Genomic DNA, 16,296 nt, shown 5'->3' with positions numbered 1-16,296 from the left:
ATTAGGTCCTTATTAGTGCTGCTGTGGTCAGCAGTTTGTGAAAATTGGATATGGCTGGTCTGTCTACTTCTGCCTTGCAAGCAACTAGAATGCAACAGCTCAAGCTCGAGGGTTGAATGGCTGATTAGCATCCTTGATTTGTGCAGAATCCTTCTGATTATACTGAATTTAGTGGAGGGAATTGACAGGTAATGTGAAAGCAGATGTGCTCTCAAAGAGAGAAGGCAGTATTTGGAAGGGAGACAGGCAGGACTGGAGAGGTGTGTAGACCTTTATAAATTAGGGGTTGGACTCAGGACTTTGGGCAACCCCACTCTTATGTTTCCAAGCTCTATTCTTCCATGTTAAAATAAAAAAAAAAAAAAAAAAAAATCCCTCTGGTTTGGAAGAAGGCAATCAGTGCCTTTGTCATTACTTCAAAAAGCTCCTTCAGTTTAATGTCAGCATTGCCAATTTTCAGTGCAGCACAGCTGCAGCTTATGGCTGAAAAGCAACTGATATTTTGGGGATCCTCATGTGAATAAGAGGGAGAACTGCATGTCTGAATATTAACGTATAGCACTGCTTTGATACTGTGATATTGGGTCGATTACTCCTCATTTTCTGAATTCAATATTTTTGCACACTGATTGTATGAAAAGGAGGTGGGTTTGACCAAGAATGCTGTATGTTTGGCATCAGAGCAAAGTTAAATTAGAAGTAAGGTATGCAACAGTCTTGTGAAGCACAATGCATTATTCTCCTGTAGAAATTCTGTCTGAATCAATACAGAGATCTTGAATTTAGTTATGTAAATATTTCTAGGCAAACCAGTAAGGGACTGCTTGCCCTTGCCAGTAAACCAGATGCACTGGCAGGGAAGGGAAAAAAAATAAATCTTGCTTGCTTTACTCCTCCCATGCTGACGGCTGATTGCATGGGCCACGGCAGCACGAGCTGCTCTGTGCTCCTTTGCCAATGCCCTTCTGATTTGGGGATACCTGGAGGGGCAGGTGCCAGTCAGCATGATTGTGTTTTGTTTGTTTTTTTTCTCAGTGAGGTTTCACATAGTGTTAGTTTGACCTTTAAGAGGCAAAGTGAACATGTTGGAGAACTCCTCCTTTGTGTCCTTGCACTCAGGTGAATTTCCAAAAATGTTCGTGTTCGGTGAACACTCACAACAAAGTTCCTCCAATCAATTTCTGTTGACTTCTCAGTATGTTGGCTTCAACAGCTGAAATCCAGGGTTTTTCCTCCTCCCTGCTGTCTCCTTCTGTTCCTTCACAGTAAGGAGGGGAAGAGAAAGGAGTGTCAAAAGAATTTCCCAAACAGAGCACTCCCAGTTACAATTTTCCAGGGCTGCTTGGTTTCAGAAAACAAAATGCCCTGAAAACAATTTGATTGCAAATACACAGGTGACTCTATGATCCTTGTTACCAGTTAACAAAATACCTGACCACAGTGTGCACGTTAGGGGTGCCAAAATGGTGGTGCCTCACCTACAGCTTACATTACTTATTTAACAACTTGCATTTGCATATTTTTAATCAAATATAAATGTACTCAAACAGAACACTTGCTTGTACTTGTATCTGCCCTGACAGATGGTTAGGAATTGCTCACTGCCTGAGTTTGCCAGTCAGCAGAACCTTTGATCAAAGTTGATCAGTGCTGTCCACACATTTTCCAAGGAGGGTGACAAGTAAGCAATGCATGCGACTCGATGGGCCATGTATACTGGTTGCTGCCTATTGCAGTTATAAAGCACATTTATTAAGGTAACATAGTATTTCTGAAGTGGCATTAATACCTATAAGTGAAATCAGTCCTAGTGTGCTGTACAAGGAATATTAATACTGTAAAAATGTTTACAGTAATTAGTTAAGCTTTTTCCCCAGCTGTTTGCATTTTTATTCCCTGTTTAAGCATAGCATGCACAACTGTCCAATATTAGTAAATGCAATGAGGCTGTAAAATACCATGCATGCCAGAGATTTTGATCCAGAAAATGCTTGCTACTTGTGGAGATGCTTTTTGGAGTTAGTGCCATAAGAGCTGATTCAAGGTTTTGAAATACCTATGAGTCCTCCAACCCCCTCCAGGAGTACCCCAATTGAATTTGGTGTCATGAGCATGCAAGCATCAACAGTCACAGGAGGAGTTCACTAGCTACAGTTGCTCGGTACTGCTGCAGGATTGGACCCCTATTAGGACAAAGAATCTATCTTGATCTATTTATTAAATATTGTGTAAATTTTTGTCATTCTGCATGAGTTTAGTAATAGAAAACTTCAGTGATAAACCAGTATATAAAGTATCTGGTCAGTGCATGCAGCAGAATAAAGGCTTTTTTATTCCAGTCTTTTTGGAATTGGAATGACTTTATCCTCTCGTATGAAAATAAATATCATAATAAAAGGACAATCGGCATGTCCTTGAGTGTCAGCTCATTTTTGACCTCCAAAAAGAAAGGGAAACATTGAGAAAAAAAATGCAGTATTGTTGTCATAAAAGAGAGTGTGAAGCAGATCAAGTTCTATGTCTCAGGGAAAAATGGATCAGAACTGCATTTATTGAAAGCGTGCTGAAGTTAATCTTCAGTATAAAATTTCATATTATATTTCAGAAGTAAAATCTGGTTACTGGAGAAATTGATGGCAGAACTGCCATTAAGGTTGCTAGGGTGGGGTTTCTCTGTTGTACAAGTTTATCTGAATTTAATTCAGCATACGCAGAAACTAGGCTTTACTAGGAGTCCAAAATGGAAAAGATAGCGAAATAGCCATGTACTGGGGAAATGGCCCAGACTTTAACCATCAAAGAGCAGATACCATTTGCGAAGTTCGGAGACTGTGGAGTTACAGCTGTCTATGCTGTTAGCATTGTTTTTAATCAGGTAGGCTTCGTGCTGTAGACAGACTCCCAGGAAGGGACTATTGTATCTGGACTTACTTTTATTAATCAGAAAGGTTAGGAATTGGTCTAAAATGATGTCTGCTGAAGCATCAGTAGTACTGATAGAGTCCGTTTAGCTCATTGTCAGCTTCCCAGTTCACTCCTTTGCAGATACTGCACCACTTAGGGTGAATATATAGAAAGGCTCAATGCATGTTCCAACCCAGTGGAGTTCTAGCTGCTTCCAACGTGAAAGCTGTGTGAAATTGCATGCATGCACTTTGGGCTGCACTAAGACCTCCTTCGCTGGTTTTACCCTGCAGGGATTAGTAGGAGATACCTATACCTATGCCTGAAAATACTTTAAGATCAATTTAGTGACCCTGAACATCAGCCTTATGCTCATGTTCAGGCTTAGTTGATAGAAAAGGATGTCTTGAGAGGTGGAAGAGGTGACAGGAGCAAACCCTTTGCATCCTCTGAATCTTCACGATTTTAACAGTCAGGTTACCATTGTACAAAAATAATTTTGATATAGAGACACAGAGAACAAGGGAAAAAAATATTGGTGTGCTACTTAAGTATTAACTGCCTGAAACCAGCTGCTTGTTGCTGTTGCCACTTCAAATGATCAAAAACGGGGAAAAAAAAAATTAAAGGGTGGAAAAATATTTCTCTTTTTCTCTTTTTATCCCTTGCAGATTGCTTACTCCATGGATGTAAAAGCATTTTGTTCTCCTATTCAGGGCTGTGCCTGAAGGCCCAGAGTGGATTGCTAGAATCTATAAGAGCTTTTAATTTATTATTTATTTTTTTGTTAGAATCAGTGCTTACCCTGATCAGAATTTTGCTTGTCCTGCAGTGTAATGAAGATAAGAAATATGGCTGTATATTAGGAAATGGAGGAAAGATTTTTGTCACTGATTACAAAGGGGCTCTGCCCGTAGAATCTGCGTGCAGACAGGATACTCGTTGCCTGTTCAATAAGATCACTTCTAGTTGCAGTGCTGGCATGGTTCTCGGGCTGATTCCGAGAAGTCACACCATTCTTCTTCAGGGAAGGGAGAGATGCTCTAGTGGTGAAGAAGCAAACGTGCCTTAGAGAGCTGAGTTCAGCTGCCAGGTCTGCCAGTGTGTCACTCAGTCACTCTCTGCATCGACTCCTTGTTTATAAGATGAGGACCCACCTCACTGGGCTGTGCAAGGATAATGCCACTCAAGATCGTAATGTCTCAGGACCTGACAGTAATCAGTATTTGAAATAAGAAGATGTCACAATTCTGTTTTACTGAAGTTCTATTTTACTTGTTTAATAAGTAGTTAATCCAGTCGTGTAGAATTTAGATAGCCAGTATGTTTCTTGAAATTATACCTTGCCTTTAGTCACCTGTAGTATTTACTAATGTGTCTGTACACCAGAGTTCCCGTGACTCCCAGGGTGTCTCCTGCTGAGTGGAAGACCTCTGGGGCCTTTCTGAGAGCTTTTAGGTTGCCTGCCATGGAGCCAGGAGTCACCTAGGGATGTAAGCGTGTCTGTGCTCCATGCTGGAGGTGCTGTAAACCCAAGTGTCTGTCACACCTGTGGAAGAAATATGGAAGCTTGGAGAATTCAAGGGCTTTAGAGGTTCTTGTCTGTTCTTGGAGCTTCAAGCTAACAAGCTGTTGGGCAACAGATGACTAGGGCGTATGGGCTCGTGTCTAAGTTACTAATAAATATAGGAAACTATTTCACAATGTTTCTTTCCAGATTTTGAACCTGAGAAAAAATTTTAACTTTCTTGTTCCAAAAAATGGAGCAGTATTTTCCACCTGAACTTTGGAATATCCTGCAGAATAGGAATTTTGTCAGGTGATCTGCTCTAGTACAGCTTTATTGAAACTGCAAAAAGGACCTGTTGTCCTGGGATAGAAGCCTTTTCAGTCCAATTCAAACTGAGATTCAGGGAGGTCAGTGTTGTTGCAACTGAAGGGTATTAGGAAAAGGGAAGGGGTGGGAGAAAACCTTTTTGGGATTGGAACAATGTATAACTGGATGGATCTTCATCGCTTGAAAGAAGAAACTCTTGGTTTTTATCTTCTCTTGTCTCGAGTAATGTTGTTCTGTGTCCTGAATTGCTTTGTTTATTATCCTTTAGACAGGAGAAAGTCTAAAAATTGTCTCTTACAGAGATGTTAATTACAATTGACACAATCTCGCTGTCATAAACCATAAGCTATTTTCCTACTGATTAAGGTATTATGTGTTTTTCAACCTGCAGGAAACGTTGCTTTCCTTTGTTCATTATCTCCTGCAAGATGATGAGTTCTAATCAGGAGGAGGTCACTTTGGGCGCTTTTCTCCAGTATATTGAAGATATGGGGATGAAGGCCTATGATGGCTTGGTTATACAGAATGCATCAGACATTGCTCGAGAGAATGATCGCATGAGGAATGAAACAAACCTGGCTTACTTGAAAGAAAAGAGTGAAAAACGCCGAAAACAAGAAGAAGCAATAAAACGGTAAATATTTTGATAAAAAGATGAGTGGTCTGGCGGAATGAATGAACAGTGAGAGGCTCAGTCTCAGATATGGCAAAAGTGTAGAGAAGTTGATATCTAAGCAGCTCGCTGGTAAAAGCAGCGCAGACCGTTGTCCCATGTCAGGCTTCTAATTGCACGTGTTACATTGGGTAGACATGATGCTGACTGGTTTTACCTCACTCAATGGAACAAAGTATTCCCATACAAATGTATTCAGTTTGAGCACGTGTGGCATCTTCAGCAGGTGTGATTTGTAACAAAAAGCTTAGGTGTTTGGAATAGGAGGTATAGATCTAATGGAAAATAGGTCCTCATCCACTCAGTGCTTTTAGATGGACAGCGTGTACTTTGTGCAAAGATATATTTGTGTGTGAGCTCTTGCAAGACAGGGGCAGCCTCACAGATCAAAATAGACTCTCCTTGAGTTGATGTTTTAAATCTGGTACATTTTCAAAGCTCTCTAATTGCCGTCTGAGGTTTGTTTTTTTTTTAAAAAAAAAAAAAAGTCTGTTATTTATGATTTCCTCACCATTCTGCATGCTCTGAAGTCAGTAAAAATACTGCAATCATTTAAAGGAAAATGGATCAAGCCCCTGATGGGCAGAACCCTGTAATGGCTCTTGAACAATTCCATCGATTTTAATTGACAGTTAATGAGAGGAGCACTCACATGACCTGGCCTCTTGTGCCAATGGATAACAATGAAATCTCTGCAGCCTCTTGGAGAGGAAAAGAAGGTTGAATGGGATAGGTATAAACATTTATTATATACATATTTGCATAATAAAGAAATGTATTTTCTTGAGGAGAGGGACAAATTGTGTAATACGGGCAAATCATCCATCCAAATGCTAAACTTTTATGTGCAAATGGATGGCTTGAGCACAAACTGATAGGCCCTTTGAATTTTTTCCCCCAGCATGAATCTTCTGTATTTCAGTTTAAGTGATTAAATTTTATGCTATGTCTTGGGTACTGTACATCCAGGTATAACAGACATGCTGTGCTCTGAACGTTCCAGCAACGCCTCAGTAGTCTAGTAATTCTGATGGAATGTTTAAAGGAAAAGAGCAACACATACAGTTTGACAGAGAAGGGAGAAGCAGCAATGTAAAGCAAAATGATGGCTGCTTTACGTTCCAGGAAGTAGAATTTTTTGGATTGTCACTAATTTGGTTGGGGAGATACGACTAATGTGAAATCAAGGTGAATAATGAGAGCCCATGCAGTGTGTATTTTGGTACCTTCTGGACTATTATCTTGTCAGCTCAACTTTTGGGTGATGTTTAGGGGGATTCAAACTATCAGGGAGTCAAAGGCAGAGGCTGCTTGTAGCAGGAGCCATACTATACACAACATCATGAGAGAAAATGTTTTTCCATGCAGGAGATTAACATAGGAAGGGTATTTTTTGTTTGTTTTGATTTACACTGGATACACATTTTGTTTCATTCTTGCCATCTTTGTTTGGCGTTCATCTCTCTCTTTTGATTGCTGAATAGCTACATATACTGAAAAATTTCCAAGAGGAAAGGGTAGGGAGACCCACCTCAAAATATTTCTTAATGCGATGGAGAGGGAAGTTAAGTTCTCGTTACATGAAGCAGGGGAAGAATTTGAATCTGTCTCACCTGCTAAGTGAGCGCATATAAAAGTGCTAGTCAATAAATGACCGTTTTAAAGTAGTGAGATGAAGAGTACTTTCTCATTGTACATTGCTGGCTCTTCCCCACTGAGGAAAATAATAAAAACAAAAACATTGTAAATATTTCTATTTTATTGAAACTTCACTATTTAATTAATTTAGAATTGCCTGGAAAAATAAATTTCTTAGTCCTCGTGGCAACTTCTTCATTTGATGATAAGCTTTGTTAAACTGTCAATGTATACAGATGTATTTAGAATATAGTCTTCAGAGTTGACAGCTAATGAGGCTGTACTCTGGCTAACCTGTTTACATGCACTTTAGTATGTGTGACCATAAAGGTCACGAAGTGCCAGAACAGGTTTTGTTATGAATAAGTTTCTTGGGGCACGAGAGATTAAGTTGTGGACCTACCTGGTTCTTTATAGTCCTCTAGCCAAGCTTCTCTACCTAATTTGAATGGCGGTAACAGCATTTCCTACCTTGTGGTTGGTTTGTGTGGTTTTATTTATTGATCTTGGCAAAGTGATTTGACGAAGAGCTCTGGATAAGTGCAGATGATTTAGGGCTGAGATAAACCGTGAAATTCTTGCTCATGCTAAACTGAGACCGCTGAGAACAGTGCTGTGTTCCCCAGATACAGAGTCAGAAAACAGAAGGAAGATTACCAGCAATATAATGGGTTTATCAGAGGAACAGCATGTATATGTATGTGGATTGGAGGCATCAATATTTCTTGGATATAGTGCTCTTCTGTAGGAAACCATGTTTGCAGTGGTCCCCTCTACTCCCTCCCCACTTGGCTTATCTCAGTAACATTGAGGAGGTAGACGATATCCGTCTGAAGAAACAAAGTAGGAAAAACACCCTAGGAAATATTGGAAAATGCTGTATTCGAGTCTTTTTTTCCTGTCTTTGCCCTGTGTAAACTTGGAGAGGGAAAACAAGATATTAGTGATCAACCCTTGATCAGGAAAACTAAAAGCAATGGCAGACCAAGGGAGCACATCTGATTTGACTGAAGGAACCGTGATGTCTGAAGTCACTTAGGCTGATTGCAGTTGAGTCTGCTCCCTGTAGTAACCTCCAGAGATTCATCCAAGACCATGTTGTCTATTGAAACACAGGAGTCAGGAAAGGTAAAGTAGATTATTGATTTCTTCTTTGTTCTATACTATTTTCCTTGTATCTTTTCCTTATCTTGGTGGGTATTTATATTATACGTAATTCCTGATATTGTGGCCTAGATAGCAAGCTCTGCACATGTGCAGTGATAACAGTTCTACCAGTCTGGAGACTACCAACATCTGAAAACAATCTCCTTAGCAACAAGGGAGTCATCTCCTGTGATTAACCACAGGTAGATTTTGAGCAGGAGAGGGGGTTCCCGCAAACACTCTCCTTTTGCTTGCGGGAATCAAAATAAAGCAACTCTAAGTCTTTGGCACCTACTGAAAATCACCTAATAGTCCGATTATTGAATTTTTGAGAAGCTATTCACTTTTAGTGTTCAGATGGTCTCTTTTAGAAGAAGGCTGATCATGTATATTAACAACATAGTAATGAGTAATTTATTATCTAATAAAGTGGTAGTATTCACACACAGCACTATTTGGAAGCAGCTGTTATTTACCTAAATCATCTCATAACCATGCTGAATGACTTAAAAGTTCATTGAAATGCATTAGTCTGAGCAGTTTGGAAACAAGATCTGAAAAATTACCTAAAAACAAAAGCCGTTTGATTGTATGTTTTGCCTTCCTAAGGATACACTGTGTTGTGTTTCTTCAGTAGCACTGATGTACCTTCAGTGTGATTGCTATCTCGTCGTGTGTGGTTCTGATAGGTTAATTGGGGGGAAAAATGTATAGATCTGCTGTATATTGCAGGGGATAAAACACATCGTATTGGATTGGAGAAAAAAAAAGCAACTAGTCTTTGTCTCCTTTTGCTGGGCTGAGTCAGCTGATCTGATCTGAATTTCTGACCTAATTTTAGCATGGTACTTAGCAATCATGCAGAGAAAATAAGGTTAATGTGCTGATCGGTAGCTGAGAGTAAGCCACAATAAATATCTTTGTGTGTGTGTATATATATATATAGGGCCTAATTTTTAGACCTTTTTTCTTCCATCTTTTATTCGTCTGGTCTCACTACTTGATCATTCACTACTTGTCCGTTCAGGCGGCTGTGTCCAGACCAAGAGAAGGTACTGGCATATTGCCCACAGAGCTTATAAATTGCAAATAAAGTTATGAAGCAGTATTGTTTTCACTGGCAATAAAGTTGCAGTACTGTGAGATGTACATTTGCCATGATACAATATCTGCCGTAGGCAGCATTTCTGGGAACAGAAGGTAGATTTGCCTCGGCTGTTACGGGTGCCAGGGAAAAGGTGAGTATTTTGAGTTTACATAGGGCATCTGTTAGAATGAGCAGTTGCTTTCTGACTCATCCATAATTGAAATACATATATTTAGATACTTTCTCTCTATTATGCATAGTCTTGTGTGAATGCTTCACCAGTGCTTTTTTTTTGATTGTATAAATACAAAAGTTTGGAAAGAAACAAATAATGAAACCTCCTCCTCCTCTGAAGGCTGAGGAGGATTAATGCATGTTGCATTAATCATAGGGAGTGGCTGGTGTACACTTTCGTAGGAGATGTATGCTTTCAAAGTTTTGGCTTCTAGCTTTTAGGTGTCATTTAAGCTACTGTTTCTGTTGGCGATGTCGTCATTTTGATTGGTAACACTATGAAGATGTGACTACGCTGGTGTAAAGCTGATGGTGTTGGTGGGCATGAATTTCTACCTGCCAAATCCTGGATGTAGCCATCAAAATATTTATTTCTGCTTCTAATGGTTTCCCTTACTTGTAGCTCATTCCCAGCACCTAAATGGCTCTGTGGAAAGCCTTGTTTCTGCTTGTTGAGGGAAGCATCCAGACAGATGCTGTCAAGAGGAGGAGCTTTTAGGAGCACTGTTCTGTGCTAAAGCTAGCAGAAATGGGCCAGCCAGCCAGTGGCAGAGTTAAGCTCTTGTAATAAAGAAGGAATTGTAATGAACAGCTGTCATCCTAACCTCTCCTTCCTTTGGCAAATCAAATATTGAAGACTAACCCATCGGCAAAAGTAAGATCATATTTTTCTCTTGCTCTATTCTTTTTTTTAAGGTTTTCGAAGTAATTGAATTCAGGTATTATCTGTCTGTAGTTTTCTGTACTTTCTGTCCTTAGGTTCCTTCGTAAACAAGACATAAGTTATGTGTCCTTCAGCTAAAAAGTTAAGTGTTATCAAGTGTGGGTGACAGCAAACCAAATATAAAAATATTTCTATGCATCGGATTATTCACTGCCAAAAGCTCCATTCAGCTGAGAAAAATGTGTGTAATCTTAGAGTATGTGGACACGCTGAGGTGTTTCTACCAAAAGATTTCTACCAGAATCAAAAATAACCTAAGTAAAATAATTTCATTATGAACTTATTGTTTATAATAATGTCTCGAAATCAGAAAAATACTTTAGGTAAAAGAATGCTTAAAGTATTGTTTTCTGAACATTTGTCTGTAGTTGAAATTTTGCATAGTGAACTGCATGTGTCTAAATTTGCAATAATACTTATGCTTACTAGATTACAATATGCCAATATGCCAGATCTCAAGAAAAATGTGAAGTAAGTGCAATAAATATTTTGGATCATGGTGAGGGGCTCAGCTGAAGTACCTGCAAGCACATTATTGAGATGTTATAAACTACAAGCTTGTGAACTTGTTATTGGTTAGCTGTGTCGGTGTGTTTTTTTGTGTTGTGTTTTGGTTTGGGGTTTTTTTAATTAAAATCTAAGTTCACTCGGTGAATGTGATTTTTGGATGTGAGGTCAGTGGTATATGCTCCTTTAATCAAAGGTATGTATTATGAGGAAGCTTAAGTGTGGCACTAGTTGTTTTCCTTATCTTCTTCCTGGACATGTTGCGTATTCATTTCATCCTAGATTAAATTATTGCTGTGATACCACCTTTATGGTGGCAGTGGCTGATGAGGTGTGATAGAGACTAATTTTAGTATGATTTCAAAACCTTTTTCTCATCAAAATATCATAGGGTCTCTTTTGAAGTTGGGTTAACATAGAAGGAGTAGCATTGATAGGATTTTTTTGGTTTTTTTTATGCAGAGTACGTAAAATGGCTGTGCAGTCAGTGACCTCCAAATGTATTTTTGTTGCATTTATAAGTAAACAGATGTGATGATCTAGCCAAGAAATCCTCCCTCCCAAATGCTCATATCCATATGGCCGCCTGTATTATTGCCACACAAAATAAACACCAGACACAATGCAAACTATATTCTATTGCTGGTGCTGTTATTCTGAGAAGTTTTATTTTAGGACAGTCATGCAACAAACGTCATTTAAAGTTTACCATAGAGACTGGTAGCCTGCTTGGTAATTCCAAGTACCAAGGAAATAAAGCAGAAATCATTATCAATTTGGTATTTAAATCTTGATGCTATTGTTAATGAATCTTCCATAATTCTAGAGCTCCTGCCTACAACTTTTACTCTTTTTCAGGGAAGTTATATGATCTCTTCCCTTTCATCATTCCACAAAATGCTCAGACGTATACTGGCCCATCATGTAAATGGATGCATTTTTGCTCAGGATTCATTCGCTATATTTAAAAGCATAATTGGAAGTGTGGGGTCACAGAGAGCCCAGAGGACTTTTAAAAGGGTTACAGACCCCTTTTTTTCTTCTTGTAAAAATCCAGTCTAAGTGGCTCCATGCTATTGGTATTCGCAGGCTTTCTGGCCACCTGTGTAAATGAGTTAACTGGCCTTGCTCCAATTCCGTTTGGGCGCGTGTTCCCATGCAGCCTACAGGCTGGGCCTCCTCGGCAGCCTGAGTCATTCTGGAGGAGCTCTGTTGTACCACTGCAGACAGTCCTTGACATACCATCGCTGAAGGATGCAGGGGGGTGTATGGACCTTAATGTCCAGTTTTTAGTCATTCGTTCCCATTCCACTTTTATTTCTAGGTTTTTTTTACTCACTGTCTCTCTATTACTCTTTAACTATAAGATTTGGGATTGTAATTTTAACCTGGTAGTTAAAATTATCCAGCAGTGCCTCTAACCAAAATGCCCCCCTTAGCAAGACAGAGATGCACATGGAGCTGTGGGGAAGTAGATATTTTGCATAACCCTCTAGGGTTCTGGTGGTGCTGCTATTTCTAGTCAAAAGTTTGCATTTGCTTGGAAAATGTCTTCAAGTATATTATGAAATTGCATAGAGTAGAGCAGAAATAAACAAACACTTGTAATACGAAGACTGGATTAAAAGAAAGGAAGGCTGTTTTGAAGCATGCCCAGATAGAGTCTTTATAACTAATCTGGGTTGGACTTCATTAATGGAGAAGTACATTCAGTAAAACACCACAATTAATATGCCATGTAACATTAAAAAAGTCTAGCCCAGGACTGCTGGCAAAATTGAAGCGTTGATCTGTTCTGGTTCAAGGCTTGCAGTAACCAGAAAGTACTCCATACTGAAGTTCACTGACACCTGACAAATGTTGTAATTGCCTGTGACCTGAATTAAGAACTCGCCTTACAACCCGAAGGACAGATACTTGTACAAAAGACTTGCAGAAAGTACTCTCATGACTCATAAGTAGCAAAATTGCAGCTAGCCACACTCCTGCATGGGCACACATGGAGGTTCAGCCACATGCACTTTGGAAATTCTGCCAAAACTGTCTGTAATAAACACGGGGAATATGCAGCACTGGTCTGAGAACCAGCAGAACTGAAGGTCTGTGCTAGCATTAGAATAATGAGAGTGAATCTTTCTGTGCCTTCAGGAAAATTCATTGTTTAACAATACCTGTTCATAAAGTTGCAGAAAAACAAACACGTTATTTGAGTGAAGCAGCTCAGTGCATTGCTCTTTCCAGGGCCATAAATCACAGCTGTATTTTGCTGTCAATAATAATAATAAAGATTACTTCATGCCCCACCCAGCTGGCAGGCATTTGTTCCCTTTGCATGTTGTCCTTCTCAGCACTGTTCTGACAGGCTATGCATGCTTTTATTTATTTATTTATTTGTTTGTTTTCCTCCACAGGAAAGCACAAACATGGTATGGTGCTTGATAATTTAATTGGTATGTTTATTTTCTTAGCCTAAAGAAGAGAGTCCACTCTTGGGTATACCCCTGAAAGCGGAGAATGTCAGTACAGACCACCTCTGCAACAGAAGCATCTGGTGATTGGCACCTTGTTGCTGAGTTACGCTAGATCGGTGGCTAAAATTTGTATGAAAACAGGAATGTGCATGTGCACTGATTAGATTTTTATGCAATTGGATTAAAATGGGAGTAAGGAGAGATTAGAGAAGTGGATTGCAGAGACATTACTAGCTGTAGGTTTTATAGCTAATTTGAGACTCCTTTTATTTTTCTTTCTGGCTTTCCACTCTAATTTGACTTGTAATTCTAAGTGAAGTCAGTTTAAAAATACTTTTTACAAAAAGGGGGGGGGGGGGGGGGGGGGGGGCAAAACAAATCCAAAACCAACCAAACACAAAAAACCCTACCGTGTGGAGTGTATCCTCTGCTCAGGGCCTTCATCAACAATACAGAGCCAGCAGCCATCTCCTGCGCCGAGGCCGTGGCGGGGCAGGCACTGCTCAGCCCTCGGGAGAGCCCTGCGCAGCCGGGGGTTGGCAGTGCCGGTGCGCTGCTAGGGGCCAGAGCTGCCGGGAGCCTGTGAATGAGCAAAGTGAGCTAGTTTGGTCCCACAGAAGGCAGTCATAAGTGGAATTGTTGTTTATTTCATTTTTTATTGCACAATACCCAAGGACCCCAAATGGAAATTAGATTCCTCTGAAACACTAACCCAGTGCACGCACGCAGCACAAAGCAAGCTCACAGCATGAGCTGAAATTGTACCCAACAGGTGACTAAAGGGACAGCTGAAGAGTTACGGGACTGCTCATTTCCTTTCCTATATTAGTACAGCAAAGAATAAACTGAAGTGTATCCCCAGTGGTTGTGATGAATTACATCCAGCAGTACTCTGAAAGAGAGAGAGAAACAACACTTCCAATAGACTCTGGCAGATGCTTCTGGAACATGTCAAGATTGAGAGGGCCACAGCCACCTAAAACCCACAGGAATATTACTGCCAGCAAGCATGTTACTTGACAAAATTGTAACATTTTAAAATATCAAAAATGAGAGTAACTGTAGGGTTTACCATAAATTAATAAGATTTACCTGAGTTTAATCCATTTCTCCTTTTGGTGGATTATATAGGGCGTATCTCACCAGCAGATCCTCTGCTAGCTGAGGGCACTTGAGTTATTAAGTTGAGATCACGTGTTAGGAGCCATTAAGCGAATTGCTTTGTACAGCCTTTCCCTGAATGCTAGGGCAAATGCAGTATTTCATACCCTTAGCTAATTTCATGCTGTAATTTAATTTCTGAAACATACTTTTAATTGAATCTTTAAAGACAAAAGGAAACTGCTGAGTCCTTTAGTATTGCAAAAGAGATTGTTTAAAAATGTAACCCATCTAGAGAATAATCTTCTATAATTAAACATAAAGTTTGTTTTTCTTCTCTGCATGCAGCTATGGAAAAGCAAATTCCTGCTGTCTGGAGAAAGCTCAGGGCTGAAAGAGAGGTATTGGGGAATGTGAGAAGTTACTTATCTTATGCTCAGCTTTGTAACTCTGACATGAGACAATCCTGCAGCCCTCCACAATGTGCCAGTCTGAATAAGGAAACAAAGAGAAGCTAATTAAAAAATCAGTCTGCTAACACCAAAATCACATTAGTAGGAGCTCTGACTAGTGATCTCATTCTTTCTAATTTTTGGTAATGAGATGAACTTGAGAGAGATGTCAGCTATTTTGTAATAAACAAAACCAAGTAGCACAACAGAATCATTTTTTTGCATCTTGAAACGGCATCCATTATTTTAGTGGTTAGATTTTGATATTCATCTTCCATAAGCAGAGAGATTCGAGGTAGTTTCAGGAAAAATCCATATAATCTGTTATGCAATTTTGTTATGGGAGAAACATCTTGATTGGATCAGTAGTGATGCAGGTCTTCAATTTTATGGACATCCGATTAAAAATAATAACAATCAACGCTAAATGCAGCCCACTCTAATGGCGAGGAAATCCTGGAGCATCGCTTTGTGGTTTAGTATTCTGATTCCTTTAAATCAGCAAGTGATTTGCAATGGAGATTTTCCCTTTTATTGCTATTGGAGAAAAACCTATGATACACAGTGGAAGTGAGATGTGTATGGGGACATGAAGAATGTAAGTGGCGTAAGAAGCATAAAGTTAAAAAAGAGAAGGATCTGAAATTAACCCATGAAGTCCCAACACAGTATCTTCTAATAAAGGGAAAGAACAAAAGCAACATCTTGTTCTTTACATGCTGGGGGAGCTTTGCATTTCCAGATGCCCTGAGTTGGTAGTAACGAATGATGCTGTAGGTTTCGAGACCAGCCCCATGTAAGTGATGGAAGAGTTTGGAAGCCACTGTAGGGGTGGGGGAAATCCATTTGGCTTTAACTCAAATTTAATTTTTATTTGGTTTTCTTGCTGGAAGGAGACACTGGAGAGAATCAATTGTCTTTTCAATACAGGTTATCTCTTTTCAAGTGCTTCTACGAAAAGCATGGAGCCTAAGGTCTAACTTCTATAAAATATTCCAATTGCATTGAGGTCTGCCTCCTTTTACATAATTGCTCAGAGGCTCGGGCACTCACTCTTTATGGTTAGGCTCCTTGTAATTTTTTGCTTGAAGGTTGTTTGTTCTGTAGTATCAGAAATTATTTCAGGACTTGGATATCTTCTCTCTTGGAGCAGTAGCACACATGAAAATCACTTGAACATGTGTTAAACGCTGAAGGTCAAGGTATGCCAAAGGTCTTTGGGCATTTCATGGTAGATCCTGGCACCATAGCGAGGTTCCTAAAAGGGCAGGAACGGTGTGCCTCGCTGGAACTGACCTCAGTCAGGTACAACAGTCCTATGGCTGCCCCTACAGGAACAGAGTCATCTCTATAAACTTGGCTCTGGGTTGCAAGTAGCTCCAGCCGTATTCTGTCGCTGAGTTAGGAATGGCAGCCCATACCATGCGGGTCTTCATCAGCCTGTTGTATTAGCAAGCTGCTTAATTTTGGTACTAGATGTTAAAACTCTGATGATATGTTTTCTACCTCAGTGTCAGGAACA

At 39.8% G+C, this 16,296-nt stretch overlaps 1 protein-coding gene across 1 annotated transcript in view; it reads left to right on the top strand.

Annotated features, from left to right (window-relative positions):
* Positions 1-5,163: 5,163 nt before the first annotated feature.
* NYAP2 (neuronal tyrosine-phosphorylated phosphoinositide-3-kinase adaptor 2) overlaps positions 5,164-16,296 on the top strand; it is a gene marked incomplete at its 3' end in the record, with an annotated part of 138,951 nt that continues 127,818 nt past the window's right edge. The window contains exon 1 of the mRNA XM_082319973.1: positions 5,164-5,375. Within this exon, the coding sequence (XP_082176099.1) occupies positions 5,170-5,375 (206 nt within the window). The 5' untranslated portion in view covers positions 5,164-5,169. The remainder of the gene's footprint in view (positions 5,376-16,296) is intronic.

This window comes from Platalea leucorodia (assembly GCF_965183815.1).
Source record: "Platalea leucorodia genome assembly, chromosome: 8".
Lineage (NCBI taxonomy): Eukaryota > Metazoa > Chordata > Aves > Pelecaniformes > Threskiornithidae > Platalea > Platalea leucorodia.
The sequence above is the reverse complement of the archived record's forward strand: the minus strand, read 5'-3'. Positions and strand labels throughout refer to the sequence as shown.